This window comes from Balaenoptera acutorostrata, chromosome 11 (assembly GCF_949987535.1).
Source record: "Balaenoptera acutorostrata chromosome 11, mBalAcu1.1, whole genome shotgun sequence".
Lineage (NCBI taxonomy): Eukaryota > Metazoa > Chordata > Mammalia > Artiodactyla > Balaenopteridae > Balaenoptera > Balaenoptera acutorostrata.
The window spans coordinates 10,861,889-10,886,251 of NC_080074.1; the positions used below are offsets into that span (position 1 = coordinate 10,861,889).

Genomic DNA, 24,363 nt, shown 5'->3' on the forward strand with positions numbered 1-24,363 from the left:
TTTCAGTTGGAGTCAGAGAAGTGGGATTTGCTACAAAGGCCCTGGCTCATGGAAACGTGTGGTTTGGGAAGAGAAAGTGTGAAACGGCGCGGGATGAGGAACCTTTGATTCCTAGGTGGTCACGTGGTCACCCATGGTATGAGCAGCAGCTGTGCTGCATTGTCTAAAGGTAAACCTGGGGGAATCCCCTGGCGGTCCAGTGGTTAGGACTCCACGCTTTCACTGCCAAGGGCCTGGATTCAATCCCTGGTTGGGGAACTAAGATCCCGCAAGCCATGCATCGCGGCCAAAAAAAAAAAAAAAAATTTTTTTTTTTTTTTTGGCCACGCTGTGTGGCATGTGGGATCTTAGTTCCCCGACCAGGGATCGAACCCGTGCCCCCTCCGTTGGGAGTGTGGAGTCTTAACCACTGGACCACCAGGGAAGTCCCAAAATTATGTGCTTTCTTAACTAATTTTTTTTTAAAAAGGTTAACGTTACCAATGGAATTTAGACATGGCTCCAAGTCCTGGGGAGCTGGCTTACTGATGCATAAGGAATTGCAAAAAAAGTAAAACTTACAGTCCTGTGGTTATGCTTATCTGTAATAGCTAAGATGAAATAAAAAAGAGTGCTGGGTGGGACTTTGATGCTAGACCAAGCTCGGATTTCAGTGAGTCTGAGCTTTGGCCACTGTTTCAGAGCCACCCCCAGAGGAAAAAATTATGCCAGGGACAACAGAAAGTACCCCTAAGGCCTCTGGTCACCAAGAAAGTAGTCAACATGCAGGGGTGGGGGAGGAGGGAGGCAAAACTAGGTAACTGTTGAAACCAGGGGGTATAATGTGAAGGAGTTGTTTCATTTTGTGGATTGGTGTCATCAGCTTCCTGAAATATTAGCTGGGAGTCTAGGTGAAGGCCATGTGGTATTCATTGTGCTGTTCTTAGACTTTTTCTGTTGGTTTGCAACTTTTAGAGGTCTGGAGGAAACAACCCCAACAAGCTCTTCCCATCTTTCTGAAGCAGACTCACAAGCAGAGAAATATACTGGGCCATGCTTTGCAATCACATAATGGCTGCAACCGCTTTCACACCCAAAGCCCAGAAGAGTGAGAGGATGAGAGGGATGCACCCGGAGGGTGTTGGACCACCTCATGGGGCAGCCAATAAACTCTTATGCCTTAGCCAGGTTGAGCCAAGTCTGTCACAACCAGAAGTCTCCACAAGAGCACATTTGCTCCCACTTCCTGATGCAGCCAAGCTCAGTCAAGTACTCCCTCTTCCCCAGAAGAATCATACTGAAGAGAATTTTCCAGACCTCGAAGTCCTACCCTCAGCCAGCTCACAGATGGGCACCTGCTCTGCAGAAGGCACTGGGGATGCTCGAGGCCAGCAGGGCAGACAGTCACAGCAGCAGCCCAGGTGTGAAGGATGCCTGAAGTGGAGAGGGGTGCGCAGCATCTCACCTGAGCTCCTGGAGGGTGGGAACCGGTCTCCCACCTCAGTCTCTACAGAGAGGGGCTGCAGCCTCCCGGAGTCAGCCAACCCAAGTTCAGATCCTGCCGCAGGTGATCACACTTTCTAGGTGTGTGCCCTCATGTTTAACTCAGCATCACCTTTATGATGCTCATTCCCCAAGGAGTAAAGTGGGATGAGTAATGCAAGCTTGCTGGATTTTCTGAAGGACTGAAACAGATTGGTATATAAAGACTCAGTGAGGCATAAAGTGCTATTGTGCTAAGGTACCACTGCACACAGAGAATACTCTGGAACTGGGGTGAATCATTTCACGAAGCGGGTGGGCCAGTTCTGGGGACAGCAGGCTCAGGCAGGGGCTCCTCCCCCCACCCCACCCTGGACACAGACTTCAACCCACAGACACTCCCACTCGCACTTTATTAAGTACGGGAGGACTGGTTACAACAGGGGTGGAGGTGGCAGGGAAGGCCCAGCCCCCATCCCCACCATCACTGGCACGAAATAATAAATAGCTGGGGGTGGGCACGGGGGGGAGGTGGCACAGCAAACACTGACAGCATGGGGGGCGGGCCACAAAAGCCCCCCTCCCAAGCTGTGACCACCGTCAACACTGGTCTGGTACCATGATCAGGGAGGGGTGGGGCTCTCAGCTACAGAAGCCCCCAGAGCCACCAAGTGGCCCCCTTTGTGGAGGAGGGGTGTCTTCAGCACTTGGACCCTTATTTATGAACAGAAATCTGGACCCCTGGCTGGTCCAGTCAGACCCAGATGGTCAAGAGGCCACTGTCTCTCAGACTTCTGGATTGTTCTATTCAGGATCCAAGAGACTAATGGGTCATTATTACCTAGGGTCCTGATTGGTCTACCCCGGACCTACGACAAGAAAGGGTCATTGTCGCTTAGGCTCCCAATTGGTCCACTCAAGACCCAAGAGCAACGAGTCACTATCACTTAGCCTTCTGATCAGTCCATTCAGGGCTCAGGACAATGATGATTCTTGGCTACCTAGACCTCTGATTGGTCAATAGGAACCCAGGGCCAGGACCCAGGAGCAGGTAGAGCCCTAGAAGCCCCAGGGAGGAGGTAGGGGATTAAGTGCTCAGGGTTGGGGTAAGTCCTCACAAGGCAGCAGGGCCCAGATTTAAACAAGTGGAGGTCACAGGGCAGGATATAAGGCCACCTGGCTGGGTCAGGTCAGGGTAAACCAGTGGCAGGGAGGGGGCAGCTTCTGGGACGGCAGAGTGCCCAGCCACTGCTGGAAGGGGGTCCGAGGGCCCTGACATCTTCCCTGGGTTCCAGCCCCACCAGGGTAGAAACTGGGGCCAGGGAGCTGGTAGCCCTTAATGCAGCTCTTGGCCCATCACCTCCATCTACAGGAACAGGGTGAGCAAGGGTTGCAGCCGCAGTTGCTGGTCAGGTGGGCTCAGTCCTCCAACCCCTCCATCATGTCCGCGATGCTCTCCACATAGTAATGGGGCACGAGGTCGTGTTGGCCGGCTGCCAGGTAGGCCTGGGCCTCCTCCAGACAGGAGACGCCTGTGAGCGTGAGCACGGTGGTCATGCCACAGCGGTGGCCGAAGAGGATGTCGGTCTCCAGGCGGTCGCCCACCATAAGTATGCGGCTGGGGTCCACGTTGAAGTGCTCTGTGATGCACTCGAACATGTAGGGGCTGGGCTTGCCCACCACCAGGGCCTGGCGGCCTGAGGCTGTCTCTACGGCGGCAGCCAGGCTCCCGGTGCCTGCAGGGACATGGAGACTCGGTCAGGGCGGGTGGCAGCGGGGAAAGCATCCAGGCCCGGAAACTGGAATTCCCATTGAGGCAGCTTGGCACGGGGGTCAAATTAGGCACTAAAATGAGTTAAAAGGCCACCTACTTCCAAGTCTTAGTGTAGGGGTTAAGGGCACAGACTCTGCAACCAGATGCCTGCATTCACACCTCATCTCCACCTTTCTTGGGCAGGCTATTTAACCTCCCTGTGCCTCAGTTTTCCCATCCCTTGTATGGGGATATCAATGGCAGTATCTCATGTGGGTATTGTAAGGCCTGAATGAGCCACTGCATGTAACCGGGCCTGGCTCAGTCAGCCCTGCGTGCGGTTCACAATTTTACCCAGGCAGCCACACGCCTTTGGGCAAGCCAACCTCTCTGAGTTTCCCTAGACTCACTGGAAAGGGGGATCCAAGTAATGCCTACCTTCAAAGAGGTGCTGTGAGCACGACAGGGGCAAATGCTTTGGAAACAGAAAAGCCCTTAACGAACAGCAGTTGTGGTCACTGCTACAAGAATGTGTGCTCCTGGCATCGGAAACTGGCACAGCCCTTTTGGAACACAGCAGGGCACAGAAATGTTCGCACCTCTGACCCAGTCAGCCTCCACTGGGAAAGTGATCACAAGGCGAGAATTCAAACTGGAGACAAACAGCTACATGCTTGAAGATGTCCGTGGCCTCAGTAACTATAACAAGCAAAATTGTGGAACGCACCCAAGTGTTTAACAATAGGAGGACTGTTTAGAAAAGGCTAATTCCCAGCCCAGTACCATCCTGTCCCAAACAATGAGTCCACTGTGCCCGTCTCAGGGGTACATCTTTGTGCCAGAATGTTCTACCTTCACTCTAATGATGAGCACATTCTAAAGTGCCAGGGGCTGTGTGGGAGCTCATGAACGCCCATTTTACAGATGAGAAAGCTGATGTTCAGTGTCATTAATTAACTTGTCCAGGGTTGCACAGCTTAATAAGTGGCAGATAAAGGATATGCATTCAGGTAGGTCTGACCCAGACACGTGCAGGGCCAGCTTGTACTGGCTTGGGAGTGCTGAATGTTTCATTTTCAGGAATTCTGAAATGAGTTGGTGGTTAAACAAAGCCACTGTTAAAAGTCAACTTATATAAACTTAACAATCAAGTGAAATATGTTTAAAACAAAGGTAATAAATTCTCAAAACTCATCACTTCCTAATTATTTTACCATTATCTGTGCTCTTGAGGTTACTTGCATCCTAGTGATGGAAATATTACAGAATGGTGTGTACATATCTTCCCTACCCCATGATGAGAAGTGACTTCATGTTGGTAGGCTGAAATCAGCCACAGTGGGGGGAGTACTTACACCACAGAAATTGGCAAAAGGCATAAATCAAGACTCTTCCAGTTACTAGACATCAGTACTCCACTGGTCTGACCCCAAATGCTCTGGGCCTCCTGTCTCCCTTCTCACAGGGGATGACACTCAACTTGATTAAGCCGAAGACACAGAAGGTGCACAAACAGGAAGAATCCTCAGCCCTGTGGCCCCCCGATGAGAAGGAGGAACTTCCTTAGGATCAAGGCAGAGCTGGCCCAGAGCAACCCTGTTGGGAAGGTCTCCCTGACCTCTGACCTAGAACTTGCCTGCTTGTTTTCCTGAGAACTGGGTAGGGAAGAAAAGCCATTTGCCCTGTTAGTTAGAAATTCCTTCCAGGATGGGAAGGGCTCAACTGTGTCACCCCAAAGTGATTTTCTCAGCTCAAGAATGGTAGCTCTGGGGACTTCCCTGGTGGTCCAGTGGGTCAGACTCCATGCTTTCAATACAGGGGGCCTGGGTTCGATCCCTAGTCGGGGAACTAGATCCCGCATGCATGCTGCAACTAAGAGTTCGCATGCCGCAACTAAAGATCCTGCATGCTGCAACTAAGACCTGGCGCAGCCAAAATAAAAAATAAATAAATAATAAATATTAAAAAAAAAAAGGGCTTCCCTGGTGGCGCAGTGGTTGAGAGTCTGCCTGCCAATGCAGGGGACACGGGTTCGAGCCCTGGTCTGGGAGGATCCCACATGCCGCGGAGCAACTGTGCCCGTGAGCCACAACTACTGAGCCTGCGCGTCTGGAGCCTGTGCTCCGCAACTAGAGAGGCCATGATAGTGAGAGGCCTGCGCACCGCGATGAAGAGTGGCCCTCGCTTGCCACAACTAGAGAAAGCCCTCGCACAGAAACAAAGACCCAACACAGTCAAAAATAAATAAATAAATAAATAAATTTATATATATAAAAAAAAAAAGAATGGTAGCTCTGTCAGCATATTTCTTTCCTTTTTAAAATAAATTTATTTATTTATTTTTGGCTGTGTTGGGTCTTCGTTGCTGCACGGGGGCTTTCTCTAGTTGCAGCGAGCAGGGGCTACTCTTCATTACTGTGTGCAGGCCTCTTGTTGCAGTGGCCTCTCCCGTTGCAGAGCACGGGCTCCAGGCGCAGTGTGGCACCCGGGTTCAGTAGTTGTGGCTCGCGGGCTCCACAGCGCAGGCTCAGCAGTTGTGGTGCACGGGCTTAGTTGCTCCACAGCACGTGGGATCGTCCCGGACCAGGGCTTGAACCCATGTCCCCTGCATTGGCAGGCAGATTCTTAACCACTGAGCCACCAGGGAAGTCCCAGCATCTTCCTTTCCTACCAGGTCGGAGCCGATCCCTCTTGGCCCCCCATATCCCACCTCACTCACTCAGCCAATATTACTGAGGCCCAACTATATGCCAGGCACTGTGTTAGGCACTGGGAATAGAGCAGTGAATGAAACTAGGATCCGTACCCTGGGTGAGCAAGCATCCAAGCAGGGGAGTCTACGAACTTAACTCTGTCCTCAGATCACTACATCCCACTCTTCTCAACATCCTGTCATCCAAGGCTGGCATATGTTTTGCTGGTGACGTATTCCTAAGACAACAGGCATTTCTATTTGCCAGCTCAAGTGGCTGCCAGGTGGTAAATAGGTAAACACACAATTTAGGAGACCCATAGGCACTGCAGAGGGGGAACTGGGGTGAGATTAGCATTATTTCAGATTTTATGCATATTGGGGCCTTTATTAGTGTTTTCATTCCACTTTCAAAGCTGCATGATTCAGTTGTGCCCAAACAGGACAGCAGTGCTGTATTTGTTAAGCTCTGTCTCCCCCTCTTGGCTGTGGGAATGACCAGCAGAGCCGGCGGGCAAAGCCAGGTGGGTGCTGAGACCCAAGGGGCACGCGTGGGCAGGGCCTGGTCTCTCCCCATCTCCTCCACACCATCCTTCCTGAGCCCCTGGAGGAGCTTCTGAACCCACAACCTTAACCTGAGCTTTGAGGCCTCCAAAGAAACTCACTTTGCATAGCATAGCCTAGGGCATGAACTACTGCAGCTGGGAGCCCTGACCAGCGCCCTCACCTTGGATTTATGGGGAAACTGAGACTGAAGTGATCATGCAGCAAAGCTAAGACAGGCCTAGAACTATAAGATTCTCAGCCTGGAACTGGTTCTGCCATGGCTCAAGCCCTGTTCCATTCCCTAGTGCCCTGTCCTGTAAGATGCCTCCGCCAGGAAGCTTTCCCAGATCTCCTCAGCTCTAGGACCTCCCTGCCACCCATCTTAATACTGTGTCTACTCCTCAATCGATTCCACCCTGCCCTCCTAGGATTCGGTATCAATCGAGTCAGCGGCCAGCAGGGAGTGAGCAATGGAGATCTGTCCCTGCCCTCAGCTTATTGACTGGTTGTCCACACACACACTCACTACTGTCAGCTAGCCTCTGCTACCATCTGCTCTTGTCTAACTTGAACCCTCCAAGATGTAGGAGCCTCACTTGCTCCTGCTTTCTCTGCAGATCTGAATTCCCAAATGACAGCAGTGAAGAGTGCCTTGGATGGAGGGGGTGGGGTTTAGAGGTTGGGGGTAAGGTGGCCTCAAGACCCAAGTTCAGATCCTCTTGCTCTTGGGTGGCTCACTTCCCTTCTCTTAGCCTCAGTTTAACTGGGAAATGGGACAATAACTTCCATCTCCAGAGTAATTCTGAAACTAAATAACAGACACCAAGGTGCTTCATAAAGCTCTGTAATAGGAGAGGTCTTGGATACAATTTACATCATCTGAGCACCTACTGTGTAGCAGGCACTCATCCTGATCAGTCTCTCCTCAGCGAAACTGTCATGGTTACTATTCCCATTTTACACCCAGGGCAGAGATGCTCAAAGGTTATGTAACTTAACAAGATTACAGAGCCCTGGAGCTGGAACTGGAACTCAGGGCAAACTCCATCCACCTTCTGTGCTCCCCACACACCTGCCTTCAACCTGCCGCTAGAAACGCCTGTTTGAAACCTCCAACGGGGGGGGAATCCTTCCAGGCTTTGTCCCCAACTCTCCGACCTCACCCCGATGGCGGGTGGGGAAAATGACAGGAGCCCTTGAGGCTGGTTCAGAAAGGCTAGGATTGGGAGTCGGGGCCCTGGATTCCGCCTGCAACTCCTTGCGCCACAATGGGCCTCAGTTTCCTCATCTGTCAAACCGGGACCCCACTGCTGCCCCTCACAGGGTGACGGCTGCAAGAATTACCACATGTGGACATAAAAGCATCCTGGGCTCTTGCTGGGTGGGGACCGCCCTCACATCCCTCCTGTTCCCCACCTGTCACCTGGAGACGCCCCTTCCCCACCCCACTCCCAGGAGTGGAGGAATAAGCGCAGGCCGCCCCCTAGCTCAGTTTCCCCGCCAGCCCCGCGCTCACCGGGAGTCCGGCTGCCGTCGCTGAGCGGGTGCCACGGGTCGCGGTCGGTGGCCACCAGCAGGCAGTCGGGGTCGCGCAGGTGCGCGCAGGCCTCGCTCAGCTTAGCGAAGGAGAAGTGCTCGTCGTAGCCCACCAGCACAGCGCGCACGCGCGGGGCCGAGCCCGGGTCCTCGTCGGGGTCCCCCGCCAGGCGCAGCCCCGCGGCGCGCAGCTCGGCCCGCAGCCCCTCGCCCCCCACCACGAACACCGCGCCCTGCGCGTCCGGCGGCCCGAGCAGGCGCTGGCGCAGCAAGCGCGCGGCGCACAGCGCGGAGCTGAAGAGCTGCTCGGCGCGCAGCCCCCCGAAGCCGAGGCGCGCGAAGCGGAGGGCCAGCTCGGGCCGCGCGCGCCGGCTGTTGTTGCTCACGAACAGCGCCGCCTTGCCAGCCCGCGCCAGCCGCTCCAGCAGCTCCGGGGCGCCCGGCACGGCGCGCTCGCCGTTCCACAGCACCCCGTCGCAATCGAAAAGGACCCCCTGCGCCCGGCCCAGCACGTCGCGCAGGGCCGCGCCGCGCAGCCGTTCGCAGCGCGCCATGCAGCCGGCTGGCTGCCCGCACGCTCGCGCCGCACCGCTCTCTTTCCGCGAGCACGGCGCGCTCTTCCGCAGCTGGCCGGTTCCCGGCACCTGCCAATCGGCGCTCCGGAAGGGCCAGGGGGCGGGGTCACGGCCTGGCCCGCAGCCAATGGGGGCTAGAGTCTCGGGGAGGCGCTGGGCCGCGAGCTAAGGGAACCTGGAGAAAAGGGCGGAATCGCAGCCGCCACCGAGGGAAAAGGACCAATGACGGCCTAGCCTGGTCCTTCGTCACTCCCCTTAGTTCCACTGGGCCAGTAGTCGCTGAGCTTAAGCCCTAACTAGCCTCTTGCAGGGATGGGAGGCTGAGAGACTGACGCTCCTTTTGACCAATAAGGAGTTACAAGTAGAAAATATGGCCCGCTCCGTGTTCCCCAACCAATCAGAAGCTTAAGACAGCTGGTTGCTAGGAGGAAAACAGATGCTAAAGGAGATGTTATCTTTGGGTCAAATCTCATTGCCCTCTGAACCGTGATCACACCAGTTCCGAGCGAAGTCCTGAGAAGAGTGTGGGTGTGTTGGGGAGAGAGGCACACGGTGTCCTCTCGGACGCTGGAGCCCTTGGTCTAGACCAGTGGTTCTCCACTCTGGCTGTGCAGTAGAGTCCCCAGGGAAAATATTTTTTTTTTTTGAGATATAATTTACATACAGTAAGATGTGTAGATCTTAAATGTACAGTTCCATGACTTTTTAAAAATATATTTATTTATTTTAGTTATTTATTTTTGGCTGCTTTGGGTCTTCGTTGCTGTGCGTGGGCTTTCTCTAGTTGCGGCAAGTGGGGGCTACTCTTCCTTGCGGTGCACGGGCTTCTCATTGACGTGGCTTCTCTTTGTTGGGGAGCACGGGCTCTAGGCGCACAGGCTTCAGTAGCTGTGGCACACGGGCTCAGTAGTTGTGGCTTGCGAGCGCAGGCTCGGTAGTTGTGGCGCACAGGCTTAGTTGCTCTGCAGCATGTGGGATCTTCCCGGACCAGGGCTCAAACCCGTGTCCCCCGCATTGGCAGGCAGATTCTTAACCACTGCACCACCAGGAAAGTCCAGTTCCATGACTTTTGAGAAACGTTTTTTAAAAATACCAATGTGTGGCGGGATCCCAGAAATCCTAGTTTAATTGTTTTGGGTGAGACCCAGCATTTCAAAATTTCTTTGCTTTTTTAATTACCCAGGGATTCTACTGTGAGGCCAGAGTGGAGAGGCACTGGGCTAGAGGCAGCCTGTCACCCAAGGACCCTGGAGCGGGAAGGAGACAGAGCAGAAGTAGCCAGTTGCCCAGGGCAGTGATGGGACCCAGCTGCCTAGGTCCCCACTTGGGGAGGAATGTGTCACAACTCTGAGGTTGTCTGCCAACCTCTGAGAAGGTTCTGAAGATGTGTCTGACCCCCAGGAGCAGCTGGAGCTTCAAAGACCTGGGAAAAGCCACACCCTGTCACTCAGGCTCTGAGGCTGATATTTTCTGTTCCTCAGTGCCCTGGGCCTTTGCTCCTGGCCTTTACATAGGTGGTCTCCTTTGCTTGGAATGTTCTTCCTTCTTCCCTTTTTTAGCTGGCCAGCTCCTGAAAGACTCCCCCTCAATACCACCTCCTCCAGGAAGCCTTCTTGACGTCCACCCTACACACATAAACACACACACACATACACACACACACACACACACACCAGTCTGGGTTAACTGGCTTGCCCCTAAGTGGGCTAACATGGGTTCCCAGTGCCATGACACTTGATTCTTTTTCTTTTTTTTGGCCTTGCCACGCGGCTTACGGGATCTCAGTTCCCCAACCAGGGATTGAACCTGCGTGCTCGGCAGTGAAAGCGTGGAGTCCTAACCACTGGACCGTCAGGGAACCCCCATGACACTTGATTCTAATTGTCAGTTCTCCTGCCCGTCCGTTCCCAGGAGCTCCTAGGGCATAGGGCTGAGTTGGGACCTAGCCCAGAGTCTGGCACAGAGCAGCCTTAGGGAATATTTGAGGACAGATCCATCCCTGCTCCCCAGGGGAGGCTTCCCTGCCTTCTCCAGGAGCAGAGAACACCACAGGTTGGGGGAAACAGCAACAGCAGTCATCACTTATAGGGCACTTCTGTGTGCAAGGGCGGTGCCTTGGTCTTTACAAGTGTGTCTCTTGTAATCCTCAAACCAACATTTCTGTGGTGGAAGTTGTTAAAATGTTTTCACAGATGAAGGAAACTCCAAGAAGTTAAATAAATTGCTCAGGATGTGAGGGACAGATCCAGGCTCTGGAATCAGGCAGACCTGGGCCAGGTCCATGCCTCACTTGCCATGTGACCTTGGTCATTTTCTGAGCTTCAGTCTCCTCACCTGTAAGAGGTAATGGGATTTACTTCCCTGGAAGAGGATTAAATGGAAATCATGCATAGAAAAGCACAATGTGTAGCACAGAGTAAGCGCTAAAGATGTTGGCTGTTATTATTTCAGACAAGAAAAAAGAAAGGAGGCAAAGAACAGGTAATTTTTTCCTCTTTATCAAAGTGGCTTCTTTATTTCAAGAACAGAAAATAAAACTATCATTTGGGCAGCTGCTCCAGTTTTGTCCAAAATAATTTATTTACCAGCCTTACAAAAAAATATGTTGGCAAGAGAAAAATAAAAGTCCTGTAGGAGCAGGCAAGCCTCTCCTTCCTTCCGGCGGCTCCCCTGGGACCCTGCCAGAGAGTGGGGAGTTGGCTGAGGGGCACCCCCAAGCCCAGGGTGGATCCAAGAGTAAGAGGTATGGAAGTGGAGGACTGTCCTGAGTCCTCCTTGCCGTGAGGGCCGACCCAGCGGACACCGAGGCACTTGTAGGCAAAGGCTGGAGGCCCTCACCCCCTTGGGACGGGTGAAGGCTATGTCCTGGGAGGACAAGGTGGGGAGGAGTGATGCTGAGGGCTGTCGGGGAGAAGCCGCCGGCTCAGTCGGTCTCTGAGGCGAGGCTCCTGGGCCGGGGCTGAGGGGGGATAACTGGGGGAGTGGGGGCCCTGCCTGCAGCCTCAGGGGCCCCTCCCTCCTCTGCGGCCGCCCCCAGGTCCACATCGGTAGGTGCGCTCAGAGAGACTGGGATGAGGGAGGTTGGCCCCGGGGAGGCCGGGCTGGGGGAGGCTGGTGGAGGCCGGCTCTGGCGCCGGGCAGGCTGGGGGGCAGTGGGGGGCAATGGGGGTGGCACCGTGGGGGCCCGGAGGCTGCTGCCAACCAGACGGCGGGGCAGAGCCCGGGGGGTCACAGGGCTGCCAGAGCCAGGGGGCGGGGGTGGGGCTGGAGGGGAGCCGCGGGTGCTGGAGACCTGGGGGGGCGGCATGGTGGGCCTGGCCGGCGCTGGGCGCTTGGCTGTGGAGGAAGGAGAGGGGCGGTTAGGCGTTTACACTACCTGCGGCAAATCCCCAAGTTCGACGCCACCCTGGGATCTCTGAATCTGCTCTATCTGCCGTTCGCTCTGCCGGGAACAGTTTCCACGCTGGCTGCTCACCATTCGGGCCTCGGTCCACGTCTGTCCTCAGCTAGAGGGCCCCTCCCCCGCCCTGCCCCAGTTACTGGCATATTTTCCAGTTGTATTTTCTTCACGGGACTTCTTGCCCTCTGAAATGATCTTGTCAGTTTTAATTTTGCTCGATTATTGCTTGTCTCCCTGACTAGAATGTAAACTAAGCGAGGCCAGCTGATGTCCAGCTGGCTAGCACAGTGTAGGTGTTCAGTACAGAGTTGCTGAATAAAGAAAGAACTGCTGCCTGTTCCACCTGCCACCTGGGTCCTCCTCACCTCCTCTCAGAAGCCCACCGGAACTGCCCCACCCCAGCGCTCAGATCTCCCTGCACAGTCCAACCTCACAAGGCAGCCGAGGGGCTAGGTGGGGCAGGACATCTGGACCCTGGTCCTAGCTCTGTCTCCACCCACTGGAGGACCTGGGCAAATCACTTGCCCCCTGGGAGCCTCAGTTTCTTCATTGGTGAGATAAGATGACAGCCTTGACCTCCCAGGGCTGACGTGAGGACCAGCGCAGGTGATGCTGTGACGGTCCTTTGACTTGTGCTCCAGTGAGCACACATCCTGCTTGCACCCCATCCAGGAAAGGTGGCTAGAAGCCCCCTCCTGTAAGAAGATCCGTGTGCGACCTGCCAGCTCCTGCTGGTCCAGAGGCTCCTGACGCTGCCCCACCTACTCCCATCCAGGTGGAAAACTCTAGAGCCTCCTGGGCTGGGTGTCCCAAGTGTCCCAGTTACCCTGGCTGACTCTCCACCTGAACCCTCGGCCTTCTCACCTGCCTGGCTTTAGGCCACCTGAACAGGTGAGTGCACCAAAGGGGCTCAGAAGGAGGCTACCAAACCACCAGCACCGCCACCGCCCTCCTTCGCTGTCTTTTGAAGACCCCATCCTCCCTCTTCACTCTGTGATCCCTGGTCTTCTTGAGGGACTGAACTCCACCGCCCCCAACACTCAATCGCTGACCTTTATCGAGCATTTACTGTGTGCTGGGTATGGGCCAGGCAGCACCATTTAATTCTCCAAATAGCCCTACAAGGCAGGTGCAGTTATTGTCCCATTACACAGACGAGGAAGCTGAGGCACAGACAGGTGAAGTCACCTGCCCAAGGTCACAGAGCTGGAATCTGAACCCAGAGTGTCCGGCAGCAAACCTGGGCCCTTAGCCACCTGGATTCCTGGTCTCCCCTGGCTGTCTGAAAACATGGGACGGTCTGGGATTGCCCGCCCCCTTTCCCTGCCCACCCTCTGCCCCCCTTCTCCTCCCACAGCCAACTCACTCCTCCGAGCCATGTCCTCTGTTGGGGCGGCTGCCTCCAGGGAGCTCCTACTGACCTTGGGGGAGGCTGGTCTGGGGGGTGCCTCAGACTCTGCCCTGCGAGGGAAGGAGAGGGTCAGGGTCAGCCTTGGCCATCTCCCAGAGGACTCCTGGAATCCTGGGGAGATTCCCAGCCAACAGGCTGAGTTTAGGTCCTCCCAGGAGTTGTTCTCCACCACTTTGTGACAGGGCCTGGGATCTGATAAGATGCTTCTGGCATGGGCCAGAGTTTGTATCCACTGAGCCCTGGCTGCTGTGTGACACTGCGGCAGTGTCTGAGGTCCCTCATGTGGCCAAGATGTGGGGTAGAAAGCAGGGCCTCCCCTGTATCTCAGCTCTCAACCTCCATGTGATCTTTACGGGATGTTCCAGCCACTAGAAGCCAGAGAATGGACGAGAAGCGGGGGAGGAGGCCAGGGTTCATTCCTGGCTCTGCTCCATTGGCTACTCCTTGGGGAGGCCTTTCCTGAGCCCCCCTGGCCTGACTCCTGTTCCCTACTCGACCCCCCAACCCCCCGACCCTGCTCTACTGTCCTCTGTAGCACACATCACCGCCTGACATTATACTGTGCCTTCATCAGTGTTCTGGTTGATTCTGTCTCCCCACTCCCTGGAATGCGAGCTCTAAGGGCAGCATTTGTCTGTCTTGCTCATCTGAGGAAATTCATGGTTTGGGCCCCAGCAGTCTGTGATAACTGATCAATACCCACTGGGTACGGAGGCAACATGGTACCATGTTAAACCTTCCGATTTAAAGGACCAAAGAGAAGACTGGAAGGTACAGAATTTACACATTCCAAAATGATCAGTTCCCTAGTTCCCTAAATCTCCAGGGTCTGAAACAGTGCCTGGCACATAGTAGGTGCTCAGTAAAGAACCGTGTAACACAGAAGGGAACACATCAGAGGTTGAGAAGAATACGCCTCTGAGGTCTCTATCCTACCCAGTCCAAACTGGAAAACCTGGTATTTGGGATGAAAATATAATATTTCTTAAAATGCTACTGGACACCCTGAGAGATGGTGCCTCAGGCTGGGCATCTCGAGGCCAGGACAGGGGCCATTCATACCCGTCAGTCCTTACCTTTCCTTGAGAGCCACCGAGGCTGGGGCAGGGGCTGAAGCTGGAGCTGGTACAGCGGCTGGGGTGGGCGTGGCAATCGACGGAAGCTCCTCAGAAGCTGGCCTGTCGCTGACCTTGTCCTGGGGTGCAGGCCCTGAGAACAGGCCTGACACGTTGAAGTTGATATCTGCAGACAGAAGGGAGCAGATGTGAACTTACAGAGCTTCCGCAGGCCTCCCCGCCTCAGCCGGTGTCGGGACCACTTTCCCTTTCCCCTGATGTTGTCTGGACCATGTTTCGCCTTCCCACTCCCAGGTGGGCCTCACAACAATCTCACGAAGCAGGCATCATCATCCCCATTTTACAGATGAGAAACTGAGGCTCAGAGTGGAGAAGCCATTTCCTCCAGGCCTCGTGGTGAGTTTGCAGGGTTGCCAGGGACTGAAGCTGAGTCTGGAGGGCACCAAGCTGGGCAGATGAAGGCACAAAAAGGGACACGTTCACAAAGGCGGGAGATTTACCTCCAGGGAAGAGAGTGTCTGCATTTTGTATCAGAGCCTCGACCATGCCCACCACCTGGATGGATGAGACGGAGGCCGCGTCCAGCTGGGCCAGGTCCCTGGGACAAAAAGAAAGTGAAAGTGAGTCATCATTTAGCAAAGTCTAGTGACCCCAACTCTCTGGCCCCGTGCTGGGCACTGGGGACACAAGGATCAGGTGAATAACAACCCCTCACATAAAACAGCACTTTACAGTTTACAAAGCATTTCTCCGTTTATTATCTCATCTAATTCCCAAAGCAAAAATCCTCAATGTTTGTCTAGTTTCTCTCCAATTTACAGATGAGGAAATGAAGGTCCAGAGTGACTTCCTCAGGCCCATCTCTGGAAGGTGGGGGGCGGGGGGGGGCGCTAGAATCATATCTCTGGGCTCCCAGCTCCCCGTAACAGGCCACCAAGCACCCCATTACTGCCTTTACCCAGAATGCCTATCTCCAAAGCCCCATGGGGTCCATGATCCCTTTGGCTGCTCCTCACAGCAGCCTTGAATATTGGAGCTGCTCAACCTACTCCAAGGATGGGGAAACTGAGGCCCAGGGGAAAAATAAGCAGCAGATGTTGGGGGGAGGAGGGAACTGCCACCTTCCCCCCAACCTGTGGCCACTCACCCTTCTTTCTCAGGGGGCCACAGCAGGTTGGGCCCCAGGACAATGGCGATGTTGCTGGGTGTCATCTTGTTCACCTCCTGCTCCTCGGCCAGCCGTGCCAGGAACTTCATCAGGTACCTGGGGCGTGGGAGGGGGACTTGGACCAGGGGCAGGGCATCTTGGGTCATGAACACCCATGGATGCCCCCCAAGACCTGAGACTTCTCCAGCCTGGGATTGCCAAAGAGTGGCAAAGACACCACACAGGACATTTAGGAAAATTTTTACTAGTTACATTAGTTGACCTACTGAACACCACCTACGTGTCAGGCACTAAGTTGAGAACCTCCCAGCCACCCTACAGAGTAGGTACTGTTATGCTCCAAGTCTTCCACACGAGGGTGCTGAGGCACAGAGAGTTAAATTGCTAGCCTAGGACCACATAGTGGCAGAGGTGGGATTTAAAGCCGGGTGGTGTGGCTTCAAGGTTCAAGGTATGTGTTCAGTTCGATGTCTAGTATAAAAAAATACAGTTAATACCTCAAAGTGGTATTTTCAGAAATATTGCTTAGGACAAGGGCGCCAGCCCATGGCCCGGAAGTGGCAGCTGGGCCTTGGCTTGGGGAGGCAGGGTGTGGGCTGGGGGCTCACCTGAGGTTGCTGAGGTTCTCACGGGGCAGGCGGCTGCACACCTCCTGGAGGGCCTCCAGCCGGGCTCCTGGCTCCTTCAGGCTGTGGACGGGGGAGAGACCTGGTGAGCCTGCCCTGGGTGGCCCCTCTGCAGCCTCGTCCTCCCCAGCACCCGCCCCCCGACCCCATCCTCACCTGGATGCCCTCATCCAGTCGTCATAGAGGTCAAAGGTCATCAGGGGCTCCGGCAGCTCCCGCAGGTAGGACTTGAGGGCACCTGGAGTGGTGGCGGGGGCTCAGATGCAGCCCCCCAAGCCCCCAACTTTACCCCCAGTCCTCAGCTCTCTCCATGTTTGGAACCTTTGCCCTTGTTCACACTAACGTGTCTAGGTCTGATCATTTCTTTGGGCCACGGGCCCTTTTGAGAAAATGATAAAGCCTAGTGATCTTGTCCCCAGGAAAACATACACACGTTTCAGGGGGCTCACCATGGACCTCAACATTAAGGACTCCTATGTCTCCTCAGATGTCTTCTTGGCAGATTATCAGGCCTTAAGCCAAACTATCATGGGATCATTTCAGGCAGCTTCAGGGAAGGGATTTGGGGGGAAGGCTCTTCACCCAGGGCTCCTCAGAACAGGTACCTGCCACAGCATGGGGGTCAGAGCAGAACTCCTGCAGGCTGCAGGGGTCCGAGGCCATTGTCTGCTTGAGGCGCTTCAGCACTGAGGCCCCGGCGGCCAGACGGAAGAGGCCCTGAGGTGCGAGAGGGGGCAGGTGGGGATCACGGAGGGGTGGGCGGGGCAGGACACCCCAGTTGGGAGGCCCTGGCCCACTCATGGCCTGGAGTAGGCCTCGGGGGCCCCACTGGGCTGGTGGGCAGAGTGAACACCACTGTATTCGTGGTTCCTCTCGACTCTCAAGGTCTAAGATTCTGAGCAAAACGGGAAGTCCGGGAGGAGCTCAGAAAAGTCGTGGGGAGACAGGAGTCTGGTTAGGAATGAAAGGGAGATAGGAGGCCCAGCAGGACTGTCCTGAATCCGAGGTCTGTCTTTGGGTGTGGTCCACCTCCTAAGGGTCTGTCCTCAGGAAAGCAGCCGATACACTAGCACAACCGAGGTGCAAAGGACGGATGAGGGCAGCGTGTGGCTGTGACTCACGTGGAGTCTCCGGCTTCACGGCCACCTTCTCACCTGCTGGGCACATCTACCCATTGGCCTCTGCCTCCCCCTTGCAAAATGGAGCCAATGAGGGCTACCCCCAAGGGTTACTGGGATAATCCAATGGAACAAGGAGCGCAAAGGGCTGATGGCACAGTGCCCGGCCCACGTGAGCATCGTTAAGTGGGAGGTGGCATCAGTTCAGCAGCAGGAGGCCACGCCTTCTCCCGGCACCTGTACGCTAATGGTGAGATTACAGGTCCCAGCACGGGCAGCGTGTAGGAGGTGTGGGACCGAGTGAGGGCCCTGGTGCTCCTTCCCCACCCACCCCAGTGAGTCCCACCTCTTCCTTCATGCCCTCAGAAAGCAGCATCATGACGCAGGCCTCGATGGGCAGGGCGATGTCCCGGCCCAGCTCTCGCAGGTGGGTTCCCAGAGGCACCCCATACACCCTGGAGAAGGGGGCGGCCATCATCGAGGGGGAGGGGTCTGCAGGGACGAGACAGATCAGCGGCCCAGGGTCCTCCCACCTCTGAGCATCCAGGTCAGGGCAGACAGGGGCATCCCCAGACGTTCTCAAGGGGCTACCACCTCCCTCCTGACCACCCATGCCACACATCCTGAAGTCATCCAACACATCTCTTGAATCCGCCCACCTCCACTGCCCCCACCCCAGTCCGGGCCACCGTCACCTCCCTTCTGCCTCCTAACAGGGTTCCAGTGCTGCCCCTTCATTCCATCCTCCACGCAGCAGCCGGAGCAATCTCTTCATCGCGAATCTAATTGAGCGCTCCCCTGCTCAGAACTCATCCCTGGCTCCCTGCTGCCTTTCGTGATGGAGTGCAAGCTTCTTAACGTGCCCCAAGCAGGGCGGGGGTCGGGGCCTGCCTGTGTCCCCACCTGTTTGGCTGTGGTTCTCCCTCAGCTCAGCCAGGGCCGTGTCCAGCGAGCTCAGAGACTTGCGATGGTAATCGGCCTGAATCTCCATGAGCTATAGGGACAAGGGGGCACCCCCGGGGGAAGTGAGGGAAGCTGAGCCTCCCCCAGGGGCCACAAACGCAGACTCCTCCCTCCCACCATCTCGCAGGGGGTCTCAGTGGCCCCTGAGCTCCAGGTGGCAGGAGCCTGGTCTTGGACTCACGTGGATGAAGTAGTTGGCATAGGTGTCCTCCTTGGTGGCAAAGTGGTACAGATCGGCCAAGTACTCGTCCTTGGGGACAGAGAGGGGAGGGCTTATACCAGCGAGGCTGGAGCCCAGCGGGGAAGCTTGGAGGGGATAGCAACTTGCCCAAGCTGTACGGGGAGGGTCACAACCAGCTCTCCTCTCTCTGCTTACGGTTTGCTCCTGGGGCCAGCCCGAAGGGACCCCTTTGAACTCTTGAGGGGCTTTTACAGCTTCTAGTCCTCTTCTCTGTGTCCGTATATCCTCAGCACAGTGCCTTGTGTTACTCACCACTCATTTGTTCACCCACCCTTCATTCATTCATTCACTCACTTAGCAAACACACTGAGATTCTGGTGAACAGGCGTCTCTGCCTCCCAGGTGTTATGCGCATGGTATAGACAGAAGTGGCTACAAGGTAATGGCTAAGTACACAGGCCTTGGAGCCTGACAGCCTGGGTTCAAATCTCGGCTCTGCTGCTTCCTAGCTATGTGGCCTGGGGCAAGTCACGTCACCTCTCTGAGCTTCAGTTTCGTCATCTGAGAAATGGGGATAGCACCCACCCCTGCCACCACCACACACCCAGGAAGCCCCAAGTGCCCTCACCTTGCACTGCTCCACCTTCCTCTTCAGCTCCTCCTCCTCCTCCTTCAGCATCTCCACCTTGTTGGCTGTGGTGGTGTAACTGCCCGGGCCGCCACCCAGGCCCTGACCACTGCCTGAGTTCTTAGCTGCCTGACTGAGCCTGGGGATGATCCCAAGGTGGGGAGGTTACTGTCCCCATCGCATGTCCAGAGCCAAGGGCCCCTCCATAGGCCTGACCACATAGGATTCCGGAATTTATAGATGCAAATCCCAGAGCTGAACTGGCCTTGAGTCTCTGCCCACCCTGGGCAGAGTGCTCTGGCGCACCCCCTGGTGGTGGGCTTGGTGATCAGGGCCACGCACCTCCAGAGTGGAGGGTGGGGCCCCTCCCGCCATCCAGGGATCTTGGAGGATTGTTTATGGCTATCCCGGGCTTTTGGGTACCCCAGCTGGCACAAGCACATGCACATACGCGCACAGAGGCACCCTCACACGCACTGTCCCCATAGGTCTTCCTAAGGACCAGGCGTGTGCACAAGGACACACACTGTACTCAGTGGGCCCTGCAGTGTCCTCCTAGTGGGGGAAGGGCCTCGAAGCTCTGTGGCCGCATCCGTGGGCTGAAGTAGGCGTGAACCTCACCTAGAGGCTGTGGCGCCCACCTGCTCTTGAGCGTGTTCCAGTCAGACACCAGCTTCTGCAGGCTTTTCTTGTGCTTGAGGATGGCTGGCAGCTCCTCCTGGGGGCGGGCACAGGAAGGGTTCAGCGGGCTGCGGAGGTGGGAGCTGGAGGCTGGGGATGTTGGGGGCAGAGGGAGGGGGCAAGGTCACCTCACTCAGCCTGTTGAGCGGCTGCAGGACGTCCCGCTCCAGGGTCATCTCAAGCTCGGCCAGGATGCGGGCAAGCTGGTTCTGAATGGCACAGCTCATCTCCAAGGCCTTCCTGTGGACACAGCACCCAGTGGGCCGGGCCCCACAGCCCCTCACCCAACTCCGGAGAGACCGGGGAGGGGGGCCTCCTCCCTCCCCGTCACCCCCCGTCTATCTCTCCTTCGTCTTCACTGAGCCCAACACCCGCGCAGGTCTGGCCGCCCTCACTGACCTGGACACTCTTCCCAGCCTGGTCATCCTTCCACCGTGGATGCCCTCCCTGACTGGGACCCTCTCCTGACCCAGATCCCTCCTTGGCATCTCCAGGTCGTGCTCACCCCATGCTGGAATCAGGGTCCAGCTCCTTGAAGCTCTCGGCCATCGTGGTGGACAGAGCCATGAGGGGAAGCTTCTTCTGCAGGGAAGGGCGGGGCCGGCTGTGAGCGTGAGCGCATGTGCTCACCCACTGGGTTGCTTCCACACCCCTGCCTGAGCACATGGCGAGTCTCCTGGGGGCAGAATCCCCACCAAGGCCCTGGGCGTGGACAGGGGAGGCGGGAACCCAGGAGGGCCACGGACACAGGTGAGAGTAGAAGCAGGATGAGGACAAGGTACGGTGGAGGTGACAGCTCCCCGTAACCATGTACAGAGCCCCCACCCATCTGAGGCCCCCTTGCCCCCTCCCAGAAGCCACTTGATTGGGCACGAAGGAGTGATGGACCAAGTCCCATCACTGAATGGAAAACTAAAAACAGAGGGCATGGAGCTTGCCCCAGTTCACAGTTAGAGGGAGGGTGGAGGAGCCAGGAACACAACCTCAGAGTGGGCCCTCTCCCTTGCTGCAGGGCATCTGTGGCTGACCTAGCCCCTGCGGAGCTCAAAACCCTCCACGGTTCCCTATTGCTCTGGCCACACGGAATTGTTGCCCAGTTACAAGTTTGCCCCCCACATTCCTACCTAGCGTTGTAGAGAGCACCAGCTTAGGTCAGGGAGACCAGAGTTCGAATCTCAGTTTTGCCTCTTACTAGCTGTGTGACCTTGAGTGGGTCACTTTACCTCTCTGTCTCCGTTTCCTCCTCAGTACACAATGCTAATAAGGGCAGCCTCGTCCTAAGGTTGTTTTCAGCATTAAGTGAGGCAATGCATGGAGATATCCTAGTAACAGACTAGCAGTAATCAGTCCATAAATACTGGCTGCTGGTTAACACCAGTGAGTAACACTCAAAATCCAGCTCAAATGCCACTTCTTTCAGGAAGCCCTCACAGACTGCCCAGTTGTGAGCACCTGCCCTGGGTGCTGATTGGACAGAGAGGTTCAGGTGCTGTCAGAGGCGTGGCTTTGGCTCAGAAGATTGGTGCAGGCGGGCGGCGTCAAGAAGGGGATGGGGAAGAAATAGGACCTCATGAGTGGGGTGCCGGAGGAGCCTTGGGACAGAGCAGTCTCCACCCCCTTGGTGCCAGAAACTCAGACTAGTGGGGAGACCCCAGCCCCGACCTCGCTGCCCCGCTGGACAGAGGTGTCCTGCCCAGGCCCCTCCTCCCTGGGACCCCCACTCACCACCCGTTTGTCCATGTCCGCCCCGCTCTGGCCCTGCAGACAGGCCTGCAGCCGTTTGTGGACATTGTGGGCTGCTCGCTTGGCCGGCTCCAGTCGCTGCTCCACCTGGGAGGGGGTCCAGGGGTTATGGATCGTGGGGGGCTGTTGTTCCCCACGCCCCACTGTCCTGTTCTCCCCCAGAGCAGGAACTACCTTTCTCTTCCCTCCTCCTGGGGACCCCATTGCCAACAGCGTGGGAATGACTCAACTCGGGCCCCCAATGGCATCCCTGCCTGGCCCTCTGCTGACAGCCTGCATGGGCCTGCCCTGCCACCCGCTGCCGGCCCAGGCACGTACCTGCTGCAGGTCCTCCCCCAGGAACTCGGCAGTCTCCGAGGTCCTGCAGGGGGAGACAGCTTCTGCTGAGCTGGCCCAGGTTAGGAAACCCCCGCCTCCTCCTGCCCCCCAACTGCAAACAGGGCACCTGAACCCCAGTTGCTTCCAGTGTCCCTCCCAGTCAGGCCACCCTGGGTGGCCCGCCTGCCTCATCCCAGTCGGAACACATTCCGTGGGGGCGGGAATAGGATACCGGGCTTTTTCCTCCTCCACCCAGGGCTGTGTCCTGAGAGAGGGCGGCCGAAACCGAAGCAGGGACTGGGGGAGCCTCTCTCTTCTGCTGACCTGGGGAGAGGAGGCCCGGGCTGCCCCAAGAACAGGAAGTGTGCGAGTTCAGACTCCTGGGCTGTTGGTCACAAAGGACTCTGGACTGTGGTGGTGGGCAGGTCCTGGGCCCCTGCCCGGGGACACGCTGGGGACACTGAGGCTCAGAGCAAGGTGGCCTGACTGCCCACGCTCATATAGGCATCTGCGCCAGTGTGTGACTAGAGCAGGTCTGTGGACACCCAGTCCCCTCCCCTGAGCCCAGAGAATGAGAAACTCCCAGCGCAGGGGGAAGAGGAGAGAAGACAGGCCCTGGGAGCTCCCCAAATTTCCGCCCTCCACACCACCAGCTCAGGGGCTGTGGTGGGAATGTGGGGATGTTTCCATCTGAGGCTGAGAAAAGCAGAAACAAGACAGAGAAGCAAGGAGGCCTCTGGGCTGGAGGGCGGCAGGAAGAGGCGCAGGGCAGGGCAGGGGCGGCCCCTCCTCCCATCGCTGCCAGGACCCTATCTCTGCTGCTCCCGAAAGGTCTGGGACCCTGACCGTCCCTCCCCCGCAGGCAACCAGAGATGGTTAACAGTCCCCCCTTGTACAGAGGGGACAAGTGAGGCCAGGGAGGACCATCCACTCAGGGGCTCATGGAGACAGAGAAGACCCAGCATCCTTGATCCTCCACCCACCCTCCAATCACGGGTAGGGGTGCCCCTTCCCCCAAAGGCCAGCGCCTGCCTCTCCTGCTCTGGCTGGGAGAGGGGGTGGCATTCAGAGGGGAGGAAAAGAGGTGGCCAGTCAGAAGGTGGCTGTCCAGCTGTCCTCAGTCTCCCCCCGACCTCCCACCTCCCCTAGGGTCCTGACGGGTGAGAATGGGACTGGAAGGGAAGGGGTTGACACTCACCGTCCCAAGCTGCCCGTGTGGGCCAGCTGTCGCATGCGATGCAGCTGCCTCTTCATCATCTTGGGGGCGGGCTGGGGGCCGCGGGGTCACGGTGGGGGTCGAGGGCCCGGCAGCCCCCGGCCCAGCCTGCCTCTGCCCGCGCTGCCTCTCTCGCCCCGGGTGGGTGGGCGGCGCTCTCCGCTTCCTGGGCCAGCCGCGCTCTCGCTGCTGCTCACTCTCTCCTCCCCCGCTGGCGACTCCGCCCCCGGCCCCCAGGTCACTCCTCTCTCCAAGTTTGTTTTCTCGCTCTTTCGCGTCTTCCGGGCCCCCCGAGGTCGCCCCCCCACGGTCCCGGCGAGCGTGGGTCCGCCGGCCGCCTGGCGATCCACAGGTTGTGCGCGCGGCCCCTCCTCCCCGCTCCGCCCCGCCCAGCCCCGGTGGCGGGAAGCAGGTAAGCCCGTTCCTGCCACCGCGCCTGCCCGGCTTCCTGGGTTCCTGCCCCACCCGCCGGCCTGCAAGCCCTGGGTATAAATAACTTTGGCACCCTCTTAAGGGGAAAACAGGGTTCCATGTTTAGGAGGCAGAGGCCAAGGACAGGCCCATCTAGGCCTCCCAAAGTATGCTGTCCTAGACTCCCTTCCGGAAGGACCTCCTGGCCACCTTGAGCTAAAGGTCAACCCCTGCTCCCCTGCTGGAAGATGGGCTGGAGGCTTTGGCTTCCTGGGGCCACGCTGCTGCAGCGTGCCCGTGGACAACTCCCTGGAACTCTGGACTCACTGTCTCTAATGGCCTGTGGGTCAGCTGTCCTGACCCTGCCCACCCGGAAGAGTGGATAAGACACTCCTGCCTGCTCTTCCAGCACCCATACTTCTGCTCCCATCGCCCCTTTCACGGGGGTCCCCACTACCCTCCAGCCACAGCGAAACCTCCCAGAGCAGTTCCCTGACACCCTGCCGTCTTCCAGCCCCAGCCGCGAGTTTCCTCTGTCTGTGAAATCCCTTCGCCCGGCAGACTTCCTCAGTCCCTGCCCTAACTTCTTGTAAGGCAAGGACATGGACACTTCTCTGACCTCCCCAAACTCAGTACTGTAGTAGTTATTTCTTCGGCTCTCCACCCAAAACACACTGGGACATACAGTAGATGCTCCATAACTGCCAGTTAATACAAGATGAGAGCCTTTGGCAAACAGTAGGCTCTTCTTACTCTGAACCCCTGCACCCCTTGGGCATCAGGAGCTCCGGGGGGTGGGGGGAGAGGGAGGGGCCTGGGGTAGGGTCCTAGCACACCTATTGCACTTTGCCTTGTTGGAG

At 56.8% G+C, this 24,363-nt stretch overlaps 1 protein-coding gene across 7 annotated transcripts; it reads right to left on the reverse strand.

The window, feature by feature from the left end:
- Positions 1–1,855: 1,855 nt before the first annotated feature.
- LOC103002857 (chronophin) lies at positions 1,856–23,255 on the reverse strand. Of its 7 annotated transcripts, none has more exons than XM_057556417.1 (18): positions 23,075–23,255; positions 21,877–21,919; positions 21,541–21,645; positions 20,321–20,397; positions 19,944–20,055; positions 19,776–19,852; positions 19,135–19,273; positions 18,507–18,575; positions 18,266–18,356; positions 17,709–17,854; positions 16,850–16,961; positions 16,401–16,482; positions 16,227–16,307; positions 15,598–15,714; positions 14,951–15,048; positions 14,451–14,616; positions 13,330–13,424; positions 1,856–3,197 (listed from the first exon to the last, which is right to left on the reverse strand). In XM_057556417.1, exons 1-18 carry the CDS (start codon positions 23,131–23,133, stop codon positions 2,881–2,883), a joined length of 1,986 nt encoding a protein of 661 aa, XP_057412400.1. In that variant the 5' UTR covers positions 23,134–23,255; the 3' UTR covers positions 1,856–2,880. The 7 variants fall into 7 exon arrangements, with proteins under 7 accessions (XP_057412400.1, XP_057412398.1, XP_057412401.1 ...); XM_057556418.1 differs by lacking the exon at positions 1,856–3,197 and adding an exon at positions 11,074–11,241; XM_057556416.1 differs by lacking the exon at positions 1,856–3,197 and adding an exon at positions 11,074–11,241 and having other exon boundaries at positions 13,319–13,424.
- Between the last annotated feature and the right edge of the window lie 1,108 nt (positions 23,256–24,363).